The following is a 13,525-nucleotide window of genomic DNA, read 5'->3' on the forward strand; positions in this document are numbered from 1 at the left end:
CAAAACTGATTCTTTGGTCTGCGGTTTCCACAGAAAAAATAATTATTGAATTGACTATATCAATTATGATGTCATTAGTTAAAGCTACAAGTTAAATCGTATGACTGTGTTAAATTTATTTTTCCTAGAAGGAATAAGTCATAGTGAATAGATAGTATCGATGTGATTCTACAATGTAATGCTATACTAGTTACACCTGACATTCCTTGAAATTATTCCACTCCAAAGATATTCATATTCTATTATTAATTTGAACATTGACTCGCAACAAATCTTTACTACTGTTTAGTCTTAAAAGAGAAACTAAATCGTTTTAGTAATTTTCATTTTTTACAAGTGACAATTACAAAAAAATGAAGCCCTTAGGATAAATTTTGAGGTCATATTTCGATTCACTGTCAAAAATCACAAAAGAATTAGCCAAAATTACTTGTAATAAAACTTCTGAAGACCAGTATTATCAATAATGACAATTAATATTATTAGATCGGTTCAATCAGTAAACTTTTTTTAAATTCAAACAAAAGTTATGATAACTACAAAAGATGTTTAAAGTGGTTAACTTGTTCAAGTTTGTAAAATATTGAAACTGTAGCAACTACATGATAAAACTCAACTTACCCAACTTAACTTATTAATAACTTAAAATAAAACTTACCCAACTTCTTGTTGTTTTCTTCTCTGATAAATTAATAAAATGTTTAATAATTTTTTTTTTTAGAGATTGGTAATTACACTGATATTCACATTTTTTGTCTTTAATTTTATTTATAAACAGAGATATTAAACATAATGCTAGTTAATTTTTATTTGTGCTTACTTTTCAAAACGTTTTTTGATTTGGGCAGTTAAATTTGATCCTTTTTAATTACATCAATCTATGATTTATGATATGTCTACAAAGTTAAAAATTTTGTTTAGTGATTTAGTCCTTCAATACTCAAAAATAAATTGGAAAACATTTTTTGGATGTAAAATTTGTTATTTATTATCTGCTTTAAAAAACGTTAAATTTTTATCATTTTTATCTGTATTTCAAAGATCTGATTAATATTTATTATAGTAATTTAAATAATTTTGATTAATTAATAAGTTACATTTACAGAAAATAAATATCAGATTATCCAACCTTACCTAAAACAATATATTTTAATTTAAAACCAACTTTTGAAAATATAAAGTAGAATTTTAATTAAGAATTTTTCAAAAATATTAAATCCAGTATTATGTACTAAAATATTTTTACATTTTCTCTCATTGATGTACCACTCATGAATACCCTTCAATCAGGAGCCTCTTTTTTGTAAAAACTTTTGTGTCTCATAATGATCTTTGTTACAATAATTCTTTGTCTTCATTGAAGCAACATTAGGGTTTTGGCTTTGCCATCTAATATCAAATATTTTATATTTGTTCAGTTTACTATAATTATTAAAGATTTGTTTGTAATCTTTTTCAGGTATAAAACAAAATGTAATAAATACAAATTAAAACTGTTGTATATAACTAAATTATTCTGATTCCCTTTTCTTTTACTGTGGACTTCAGAAATTAATTATAAGTTTGTTTTACAGACATTCAGGTTTGTCTTCACAGTATACTGTGTGCAATGTTATGATGAATTGCTGACCTTCACTAGGATAGAACAGTTCACTGAAGTAGTTGATAAAAACATCAGCAGATATCATTTTTCTTATATTTCTCTGTGTGTAAAACTTCTTTCTATATTGATTTTAGTGCAGGTTTAACATCTGTATATATACAGTTTTTATCAGTCTTAATTTAAAGAAAATTAAACATAAAAAGTGTTTTTAAAATTTTGTATTAAAGTGATAAATGGTATCTTATATTTACATTAAAACTTCATACTTTATGCTCTTTTTTTGTAGTTAGTCTCACGAACATCCTGAATTAATGTCCAGCAGTAATCTACTGACATGTTAACATTCAATTTACCTTTGTAATGATTTTCCATCACTGAAATTGCTCGGTGGAAATGTACACCTATAATTTACTGCTCCAAGGTTTGATGAAAAGAAATCCAGTGACAGGAAATTTAATAATAATTAATCTTAATTAATTTGGCATCAAAAAATGTTGATTCTCACTATCCCATTGACTGCTACTTTGATCCAACTTTAGGATGCAATATCAAATGTTTTATACCGATTCATCTGTTATAACTACAAGGTTATTGCTACAATTTTCATTATAAAATATCATTAATTCTTCTAATAACAAATGACATTATTGTTTTATTTTACTGTCGCTCATAACATTTGGCTTATAAATATCACAAATTTTCTAGTGAATTTTAGTAGTAGAATTGTTTTTCTATCAGGAACCAAATAACAGGTTTAACTTCACACTTGGAATTATTAATTATTTTATTGCTCATTATGAATTGACTGCATAGAGCATCTAACAAAAATAAAGCTGCACTAGCAAACCCTTAATCTAGGTTATTGATATAGGTAAGTATGCCATAAATTCACTGCTTTTACCCCAAGTATAAATTGGTAGTAAATTTAAAATAGTCAACTTTTAAAATACTTCTTAACGCTTAAGTAGTTCAGTTATTTTTTATTTATTAATTTTTTTTTTTTTTTATTACAGACTGGCTAAAACTTTAAACAAATCATCCAATAATGCTTCATGTCTGGAAACTACCATGGAAAAATTCTTTTTGCAGTTGTATATAAAAAATCATGGGTCATTAATATTAAGATGTGCAGTAATTGAAATTCATCAGTATAATTTCACAGTTGTTTCACTTGAATATGGATTCCATGTTCAGGTTTTCACTGATGTTAGTACAATTTTTAAAGCTGCATATTATATTGATGTCTGTGCATGCAACGTATATTTGTTTAAGATTACCTGCTTGGATTGGCATTTAGTTGTATTTTGATTTTGTTAAATTTCAGTTATATATTTTATTAAGGAATGGTTGTAATCTTATATGCTAAAAGAATTCCTTTTAAATGATCTTTTCTGTACCACTATGGAGTAAAATCATCTTATATTTATACTTACATATGCACAGATTATCCTTCATTCAGTTAATCAGTTGTCTTCTTTAAATTCTTGCCACAATGGCTGACTTGAATATCAATAAGCTTTTCGGTTTACCAGTATATTGGTTTTAAGTCTTCTGTTGACATTTTTTTTGATAGAAATTGTCAGGCCATACTACAAATTTTAAAATTCTACAGATGAAGGAATTGCTGGGATATGATTTGTAATGAATAAATAGTAAAATTGATTACATTTTTCATCAATTACAGCAATTTTTCCATTTATCCAGTCAGGAAAATAACAAATTACCTTCCACTTATTTTTATGCAAAAATGGAGCAATGTAACTACATAAAATTAGGTTTTCAATACTATATTGTCATATATTTTATTATTAATGAATGACTGGCACTAGATAGGGAATATCAGAGAGTTCCATCAAACCAGTCTAACAAATGAAGACAAAAAAAAGCTATTATTTATAATTGCTTTTATTTAATAATTTATAAAGAATTATATGTAAATTATAAGAGAGAGCTTAACTCAGCAATGACAAATTGGTTACTTAAATTACAAAAATAAAAAAAATTCATAAAATCTTGCTTAATACTTTATGAATCTACTCTACATAATCACTGCACTAGACTTCTTATCGGTTTAGAAACTGAGTCACTCTAAAATTTTCCAGATGCGTGGTTTTGATGAAACCAGTTTTGTATATTCTGTAATGAATAAATTAGCTTCTTCCCAATAAACTATTTTTTTCGAGTTCAATTTCTTCTAATTCCACTATGTCAACTCAATATTGTACGATTGTAAAAGATCAACATCAGAAGCAGTTAATACAGTAAATTCTTCACCTTCTATTTGTTGTCCAATCAATGTAATTTCAAGTTTTCCATTATTAGAAACACTTTCTTATTTTTCTTTTGCATTCAATGTTCATCAGTTTGTTTTTCAAATTTTTTTATTCACTGAATCATATCAATACTGTAATTCAACTAAATTCTTATAACATTGTGTCTATTTTCCTTCAGTTGATCAAATATTCTGTTATAGTATGTTTTATGGTTATTTTTTAAATATAGTTGTTATGCCTTAATCTAATAATCATATTATTGTGGTTTTATGGGTTATATAAAGATAAATTTAACAGTAGAATTTAGGAATTTAAGTGATTCAGATGATTAAGAATATGTTCTTAAATTATCAAGATTCTAAACAAAGTTTTGTTGATTATAATATTCTTCCACTTCTCAGAATAACGTAGTAGTAAGCGGTCTTTAAACAAACAACCAGCCATCCACAATTTCTTATAAGATTTCCAGTGATCAAGAAGGCAGTAGTTAGTAATTTTTTTTAGAAACTACAGGTTAGCGAAAGAATAAATTATTATCACCAGTTAACATTAAAATTATAATTTTCACAGCAGTCAAAAAAAAAATCAATTAATAACCAACCATATAACATTGTCTATATAAAATATATCAACATTTAGTCATTTTAATCCTCTTAGTTGGGAATTAGTAGATCTATGAAACAACCAAGTTAACGTGAATTCATATAAAATCAAGGATTTACTGCATGAGTAAACATGTAATAATTTTGTTAAGTTGACTTGTTATTTTGCTATTAAGTTTGCATTTCTTAGTTTTGTAATAGAGTTTATTTTAAGATAATTAACCACTTTATTGAATTGTTGGGAAAACACATATACGTTTGTATGATAACATAACATAAAAAATACTATTATTGGAATATTATTTTTGTTTACTGAATCCTAATTTTTTTGAGAAGCTAATTTTACAAAATGAGAAAGTGATAAAGTATTTATTATTTTACTGGGTATACCGATGATATTTGGCGACAATGCCTGCTGTAAATATAAGCTGTATTTCTAAAAACTAAATCAAAATAAAATCATTTCGCAAAAAGGATATTTGAAAAATATAATCCAAGTAATAAATGAGAAAGATGAAGAAAAAATAACGCAGCAAAGATAATTAAACTTGATGTCTTGCACGTTTTAAATTTGAACAAGTTAACCCCATGTTCTATTAAAAGCTGTTTGAGAAAAAGGGATACTTAACATATTAAAACTTTATTTATATGTTTGATTTTGTTAAAATTTGTTATGAATAACTTGTTTTTTATTTAATAATATTTAAATTAGATTTTCTGTAACCAGTAGAGTTACTTTAGATAAACACTTCATGTAATGAGATGTACTTAAAAAGCTGACAAATTTATAATGTAAATGTTATGCGAGGCTATAAAAATTTAATGATTCTTTTTAAATGCACAATATAAAAAATGACATTTTGTAGCTATCCTTATGTGTTTTCACTCATAATTAGTTATATTAATTCAAAATACTTAACAACATAATAAATCAATTATGGCTAGGAGAGAAATAATACTGATTCAGTAAGTAATTACTGATTTAAATCGCTTTTATATATTTTTTAAAAATGAGTTTCAAAATCTTGCATAATAGTACAGAGAATCTTTCACAGTCATCAGCCATCTTCAGTTTTCTTACTGAAAACCATTGTTCACCTCTTTTCATAAATGATTTCAATCCCATCATCCTTAGTCTCTACAACGCTTCCATGTAGTGTAGTAGATGCTAAGTTTAGGTATTGTCTGTTGTATCATCTGACACTTCCTAACCACTCAGCTGTATTTTCTATATACTCAGTTGCAGATTTTACCCGTAGAGAAACTATATAGATGAAATTGTTATTGTTAAGATAATATTTATTATTATCATTTCTGTTAAGATCACTATAGTTTCTATCTTTAGTCATGCTTACCTTTATTAGCTTCATTCTTTTATCTCTTCTTGACACATTTGGAACCACTGTGTTGTCAAAACTTATTGTACTGATGCTTTAGATTTTCTGTTAATCTATATAGCATTTAGTGGATGCCCCTCCATATATTTGATGTCATGACTTATCTGGCCTTTTTCTTGTTTACATGTTACTAATAGTTATACTTATCTTTTAATTTTATTTATCTATTTCCTGCTTTCAATAAATTGAGGTTCTTGTAAAGGGCATTTACTTGATTATTGATCTGTTTATTTATTATCCTTTTATTGTTACTTTTTAATTTAAAGTTTTCTAAAATGTTCATTCCTCTTCCGTTAACACATTTGTGAATTAATTTTGAGGATTCTTCCATTTTCATTGGGATACACCCTTGTTTTATTAAATGCACTGCATAATTAGAATTATTTTTTTGATTTTTAAAAGATCTCATGTGTTATCTGTCATTATATCTTAATTTTAATTTTCTTCCTGTTTGTCCAGTGTATGTTGTATTGCATTTACATCTTATTTTGTATATACCATTTTGTATGTATCTTTTTCTTCTATATTGCTATTAAAAACCTTTTTTAGTGTATTATTTGTATTTACAGCCATTTTTATATTATATTAAAGAATTATTTAATTGGGTAAATTTCTTTCCCAGTAAATGTTAATTTACTCTATTTAAAATGTCTTTATTGTTTGTTGTTTTAATTTCTTTTAATTTATTTCTTTTTTTATTCATCTTTCTGATCATTTATTTTTTATATCCGTTATTTTCTGCTATAAAAAATGCCAACCAAACCCAGTTTACTTCAACAAGCCGGCATATTTTCAATAATTAATGGAGTCAAGAGTGAAAACTTTTCATACATACTTGCAGTTACAAACAGTGATGTACTGTTGACAATACTTATAAATGTTAATCAAGTTTCACCATTTATTATATTTAAATGAAAAACCCTTCTGGAAGTTGAGAAATTAAAAATAAAAAGTCAATGTAATTGTTAGATGCCAAGAGAGAGGATGGATGGACATGTTGGTATCAGACTAAATGTGTGTTTGAGTATTTTTTAAAATTGAAAAACATTTTAACATTTCAGTGTTCATCTTAGTAATGGACAGTTTCTGTCAACATGTGATGTAAAGTAAAGGCTTCAAGAAGATAAAAGAGAGCAAGGTTGTATTTCTGGTGGAATGACATCTTATGCGGTTACTTGATGTTCATATTAATTGCTATTTTAAAACTCATTTAAAATTTTTATTTGGAGTGAATGGCAATTACAGTCCTTGAAAGACTTTTAAGAAGACTGAAAAAGCCCTAGTTTAATAATTGAGCAGTTTTTTCTGCACGTGACCGTATTCAAATGATCTAGTTCTGAAGAGTTTAATGAAATGTGAATTTCTAATGAGATTTCATGTAAAATGGTTTTTACTAAAATTAAATAGAGAAAATAGTTTAATAGGTTGAACATATGTTTCATTTTAAACAGTTCTAGGATTTACTTAGAATTATGTGTAATACAATTTAAATAGTGTACTCTCCAGCTCAAATTAATAATTTACTTTTTTTTAATTTCATCTCTTTTTTATTTTAATGTTTTGCTATTTAAATGACTCAAAGTATACATATCTATATCTCCATTTGCGGTATTTTGTAACCAATTATATTTATCCCTGATGTGCAAGAATTCTACATCTTATATTATTTTATCAAAAGATATTTGCTTAATTGTATTTTTTTTTTTTTTTTTTTGCTTTATAAATTCAACCCGGTTGATTTGGTTTATTTACATTTTATGTAATGTAATCCTGACTGTGAATGAAAAGATCCAAACTTTTCTTTATCAAAACTTAATGAAAAATAATTTTGTTATAGCTTTATAATATCTTTAATATTCATTGTTTAATGTTACAGATTTTGAATGGATTATCCATTACGTTAAATTATAATGACTATCATCAAATTATTGGTATGAATTTATTATGGCAAGATGGCACCGTTCAAAAAATTTCAATTTTTACTGAATTGTTTATCGAAGTTCTTTTAGGAAATTTTCATACGCTTGAAGGAAAGCTTATCCCTCCGACAGTATAAGATCTTATATTATCTTAGATGTTGATATTATGAACATGTTTTATATTCTTGTCTTCTATCCTGACATTTTTTAATGATTATTCCTTTATTCCATACAACCAATATTTGTGCGCATCCATTTTAATGTATTATTTTATATCAAATCAATAATACTTCCTTAGTATTAATTATAATACTTATTTGTATATTAATTTAGTTTATTGTGGTTTAGTTAAATTGTGGACATATAGTTTTTAAACTATTAAAAGAAAAGAAAAATCATGTCTGCCTGTGTGTTAAATAGGGTTGCTTAAAGTTCTCTTTTTTGCTAATTCCTTCAGTTTCACATTTGGCCTTTATAATGAAAACAGTGGACAGTTTTCATTAATCTATATTTAATTTTTAAAGATACTACAATGAGAGATGGCTAAAATGTAATGCACAATCACTCATAACTCGTGATTGAAGAGAAATAATCAATTGATACAGCAGTGTTCCCACCAAATTTTAAGATTTGCTTTTCCTGACTTTTTTTGACCAATTTATTAAATGTTTTCTGGTTCATAATGTTATGCTACTGTTGTTTACAAAATATATACATATTTTATTTTTTTGCAGCCTCCATCATCCCCGTAGCTGCCAAGTCACAACTTTTTATATTTTTTATTATTACATTCATTTTTAAAGTTTATTTTTGAATCATTTTTTTATAATATGCATTTAAAATTAGGTTATTTTTTGTAATAAATTTTTTTAGTAAATTACATTGCAAACTACAAAAAAACCAATATTCAATAAGTTTCTTACATAAAAATGAACATTGTGGTAACAAAAAGTAATACAGATTTTTTTTTTGTCTTCAGTCATTTGACTTGTTTAATGCAGCTCTCCAAGATTCCCTATCTAGTTCTAGTCATTTCATTTTCATATACCCCCCTAACAATTCGTTTTACGTATTCCAAAAATTGCCTGCCTACACAATTTTTTTCATCCACCTGTCCCTCCAATATCAAAGCGACTATTCCAGGATGCCTTAAGATGTGCTGTGGCCTGTAAGTCTCTGTCTTTTCTTTTAGCTATATTTTTTCAAATGCTTCTTTCTTCATCAATTTGCCGTCGCAACACCTCTTCATTTGTCACTTTATCCACCCACCTGATTTTTAACATGTAATGTATAAGAAATAAAAAACTAACTAAAGCAATTTTTAAAAATAATTGGTTCGCACCTAAGATTGCTTAAAAATTTTTCACAAAAAGTAGTCCATTATTTTGTAAAATATACAAAAAACAATATTTAGTAACGTGGTTTGCATAAAATTGCTAAGAATCACAAATTTCAATTTAACAAAGAATATCTATGATCACAGCTTAAAGGGGAGCTGAAATCACTGTGACTAAAAGTATTACAAATAAGAAAACTAGAACAAACACCTTATTTTGTACAGAAAACAAACATTATTAACATTTATTTGAAAAATATTTTGTCATTATTATTCTGACATACACCAAAAAATTAAAAAAAAAGTAATAAAAATATGAGATTTCATTACATACACATTTATATGTACGTACTTAACATAGAGCAACTTTTCTTCAAATCTTTGTGTTTCTAATGGTTTGCCCTTTTCTGAAAGTTTAATTTTGGTGGCTATCTGTTCTTCTTCTGCCAAGATTGTAGCTCTCAGTTTTTTCCTTCTTCGTCCAGTTGTTTTAATTGCTGCTTGCATTTTCCTTTACAAAGCTCTACTTTGTTTTCTTGAGAAAAGTTTTTCCTTTTCTACAAGACATTCTTCATATCATCTTCTAGAGCTTTTTACTGCAGTGAACATTTTTTTGCTAATGAAAACATCATCTTTGACCCAGCATCTGCAATTGCATAGAAACTTTTCATTGGTAAATTATTGTCTCTGTACAAATTTTCCACAAGAAGAGATTAATGTAAATGTATTTACATTATTTAATTAATGTTAATGTAAAAGCCACCTCTGAAAATGCAATTCTCTGAAATTTTTTGCAACTTTTCCTGATTTTTCTAAAAATTCCTTACTTTACCTGACATTTCCTGGTTGTGGGAACCATGCTCAAATATGGCATAAAAGTAAATTTTATTTCTTGCAAGAACAACCATTTATTTTTTCACATTTTCAGTTACACATTTTTCACAATAGTGAATCGATTTTTTCATTCTGTCAATGAAAGATGGCAACTGTCTTTTCCTGATCAGTGAGCTTATTGCATTCATTTCATTATCAATGGTAAAAAAACTCTAAATATTTCTTTTTAAATGTGGAGAGAAATGAAAATTCTTTGGCGCCATATCTGTTGAGTATGGAAGATGTGGAATAGGTTCAGATTTCTAACCCACCGGGTTGGTTTAGTGGCGAACGCGTCTTCCCAAATCAGCTGATTTGGAAGTCGAGAGTTCCAGCGTTCAAGTCCTAGTAAAGCCAGCTGTTTTTACATAGATTTGAATACTAGATCGTGGATACCGGTGTTCTTTGGTGGTTGAGTATCAATTAACCACACATCTCAGGAATGGTCAAACTGAGACTGTACAAGGATACACTTCATTTACACTCATACATATCATTCTCATTCATCCTCTGAAGTATTATTTGAAAGGTAATTTTTATTGCTCACTTATTTATAGTACTAGCATTCACTTTTCCCTCTGTTAAAAAATTCAGTTGCTGCAAATTGTTTTAGAATCACTGTCATAATGGCATTCTCAATTTCATAACAAAAGTTGAGAGAAAATGGGTCAACAGTTGTGGAATGTAAGGTAGTGAAATTATAAGATGGCAACACCTAACCCACCGGGTTGGTCTAGTGGTTAACGCGTCTTTCCAAATCAGCTGATTTGGAAGTCAAGAGTTACAGCGTTCAAGTCCTAGTAAAGCCAGTTATTTTTACACGGATTTGAATACTAGATCGTGGATACCGGTGTTCTTTGGTGGTTGGGCTTCAATTAACCACACATCTCAGGAATGGTCGAACTGAGAATGTACAAGACTACACTTCATTTACACTCATACATATCATCCTCATTCATCCTCTGAAGAATTATCTAAACGGTAGTTACCGGAGCCTAAACAGGAAAAAGAAAGAAAAGATGGCAACACCTGTTGCTTTGTCCAATATTTTTTCTCCCATTACATTCCAGTGTGCATTACATTTCAACCACCCCTTGTATAAAGTATTCTGTTCCGTGAAAAGAAATTTATAATTTATAGAATAAATATATAATAATATTATAGAATACATTATTGTCACTATTGATTAGCTATTCTGCGATTTGTCTGTACCTTCAATTTAAATCTAGTTAAAGATTTTTTTGTTCTTTTGCTGCTCTAATTGTATTAGAACGCTTGCATTTATCAGTAAGAATACTTTGTTGAGATTTATTTAACAGCTTTCTCTTTGGAAGGATTTTCCTAATTCTGGAGGACAAATTGCCAAATAATAATTGAAAAAATAGAAACTGCCTAAGCATTTTCCTGGACAGATCAAGGTTTGTAAATGTTTAAAATTTAATTAGTCCATCACTGATGCATAAAAGTAATAATTAATACATCACTTTCTAAATACTAAATAAGATAATTGTATAAAAATATTAAGTGAATAAAATCAGTGTAAAAAATAATTTAGAAAGTGTTAATTTAAAGGCGCACATGAATATTTGAATCGTTTAACCAAAGATAAAAAACAAGTTTTTTAAAGTAAATTAGTATAAAAAATCCTTCAGATAGATAAGTATGAGTAAGTTATTTATTAAAAGTGTGATTGAAGTATAATAACGTGAAAATATTTTCAATTTGAAGGATAATAAATATCTTATTTTTTTCTAATAGCCCACATTCTTAAGTATAAATATATGCGTGTGTTTTTGCATTAGTTTTTTTTTTATAAAATGTCATGAGTTTCTTATTACATCATTATTTTATATTTAAAATCAACGGGTTGCAAATTCCTGAAATTTTAACAAATATGAAAAAAAATTGTGAAAATAGGAAAGAAATTAATTTTTAGATTATTTTATCTCTTATGTACCTTATTTTCAGATTTGTTAAAAATTGTCTGAAAGAAATCTAAAAACAGTTTAAAAACATAAAAATTAGAAACAAGTTGCTTTCAGATTACGTGGAAGTATTTCTTTCAGAACTAATTTCTTTTCTTAATTTAGTGGAAATTCTTTCTTTAGTGAATCAACCAATTGCACTGTAGTTATTGGCATATCTTTTAAAAGCAAGGAAACCTCTGACATATGTAATTAGATCAATGTTGTGTCCATTCATTTAAGGTTTTTTTGTAGGTTTAGTTTGTTTCATATTTATATTGTTCAACTGGTTTGTAAGTTTTCTTTTTGCACAGTACAAACATTGTATATACAATTTTATTCTCTATCTATGAATCAATTAAAAAAATTAGTTCTGTATTTCTGGCTAATGACTATATATCCTTCTATAAGTAGGTGAATGTTACATCTGATCTATCTGTAAATAATGTAATATTATTGTAATCATTACAGTATAATTTCTATATCTCTAGGTTTTTGTGTTATGTTTGCTGCTTTGAAAGCGACAGTGTAACCTTTTTTCCTGGAAATATTGGCCCTGAATTTGACAAAACCATTATATTAAACAAACACAACTGAATAAATTATTTAATTATATACAAAGGTTTCCTGAATATTACTGTACACTGCACCGAAGATGGTGCTAATAGTAACCTTCAAAAAGCCTTAAGTAAAACTACTCCCATAGAGTTCTAAAAGTGAATTTAAATTCATATCTTTCATTTATACTTTAGTCATTGAGCTGCAGCCATTCTGTACAGTTAATTGTATTTTAATTACTCCCAATGGTTACCTTTCTTTTTGTTTATTTCAAACAGTTACTGGGTTTATAGCCTGATAGCAGAATTTGGCAAAGGATTAAAATCTAAAAATAAATTAAAAGGACCAGAATTAATAGTAATTTTAAGATTCTATACCTTTTTTTTATAAGAAAAGACTTTTACATTCTTTTGTATGTATAACTTTACTTGGAATATTCATGTAATCTCATTAATAATAAAAAAGTAGAAAAAAAGAGTTCATTGTTTAATAAAATATTATAGGTTTAGAAAGAATTTATTAATGTTAATTGCCAGTTTGCTGTTTAGTATAAATTATGCAATAAAAAAATTGCACCATTTCATTTATTCTTTATATCCTTAATGTTTACCTTCCATTTAAAAAAAATATGTAAATAATTTAAAAATAACATTAATTTATTTTAACTGCCTAGTTTTTAGATTGTTATATAACTATGATTCTATTATATAAAAGTTATTTAATTTTATATTTTTGTACTATTTTGTAATAAAATAAGGCAATTTCTTCAGTTATTTTAACTTTCTTCTCCAAGTAAACTATATATTTACTTTCACTTCCTCTAATTGAAGTCCTCGTGAATTTTGGTTTTCCTTATCCTAGGTCCTGCTCTTATGTTTTAATGCCTATAAATATACCTATCAAATGAAGGTAAAAATTCTTTCACCTTACAGGTGAAAAATACTTTACCTATTACATTTTTTTTTACCTAAATGTAATAGGTAAAGTTACCCGTATAAAA

The 13,525-nt window shown here is 26.8% G+C and overlaps 1 protein-coding gene across 1 annotated transcript in view; it reads left to right on the forward strand.

Moving 5' to 3' along the window:
- The window catches only part of LOC142326962 (DIS3-like exonuclease 2), a 105,698-nt gene extending 92,411 nt beyond the window's left edge, over positions 1–13,287 (forward strand). Inside the window, exons 14-15 of the mRNA XM_075369695.1 lie at positions 2,617–2,809; positions 7,752–13,287. Coding sequence (XP_075225810.1) covers positions 2,617–2,809; positions 7,752–7,931 — 373 coding nt within the window. The 3' untranslated portion in view covers positions 7,932–13,287. The remainder of the gene's footprint in view (positions 1–2,616; positions 2,810–7,751) is intronic.
- Positions 13,288–13,525: the final 238 nt, after the last annotated feature.

Source organism: Lycorma delicatula, chromosome 6 (assembly GCF_047948215.1).
Source record: "Lycorma delicatula isolate Av1 chromosome 6, ASM4794821v1, whole genome shotgun sequence".
NCBI classification, from domain to species: domain Eukaryota; kingdom Metazoa; phylum Arthropoda; class Insecta; order Hemiptera; family Fulgoridae; genus Lycorma; species Lycorma delicatula.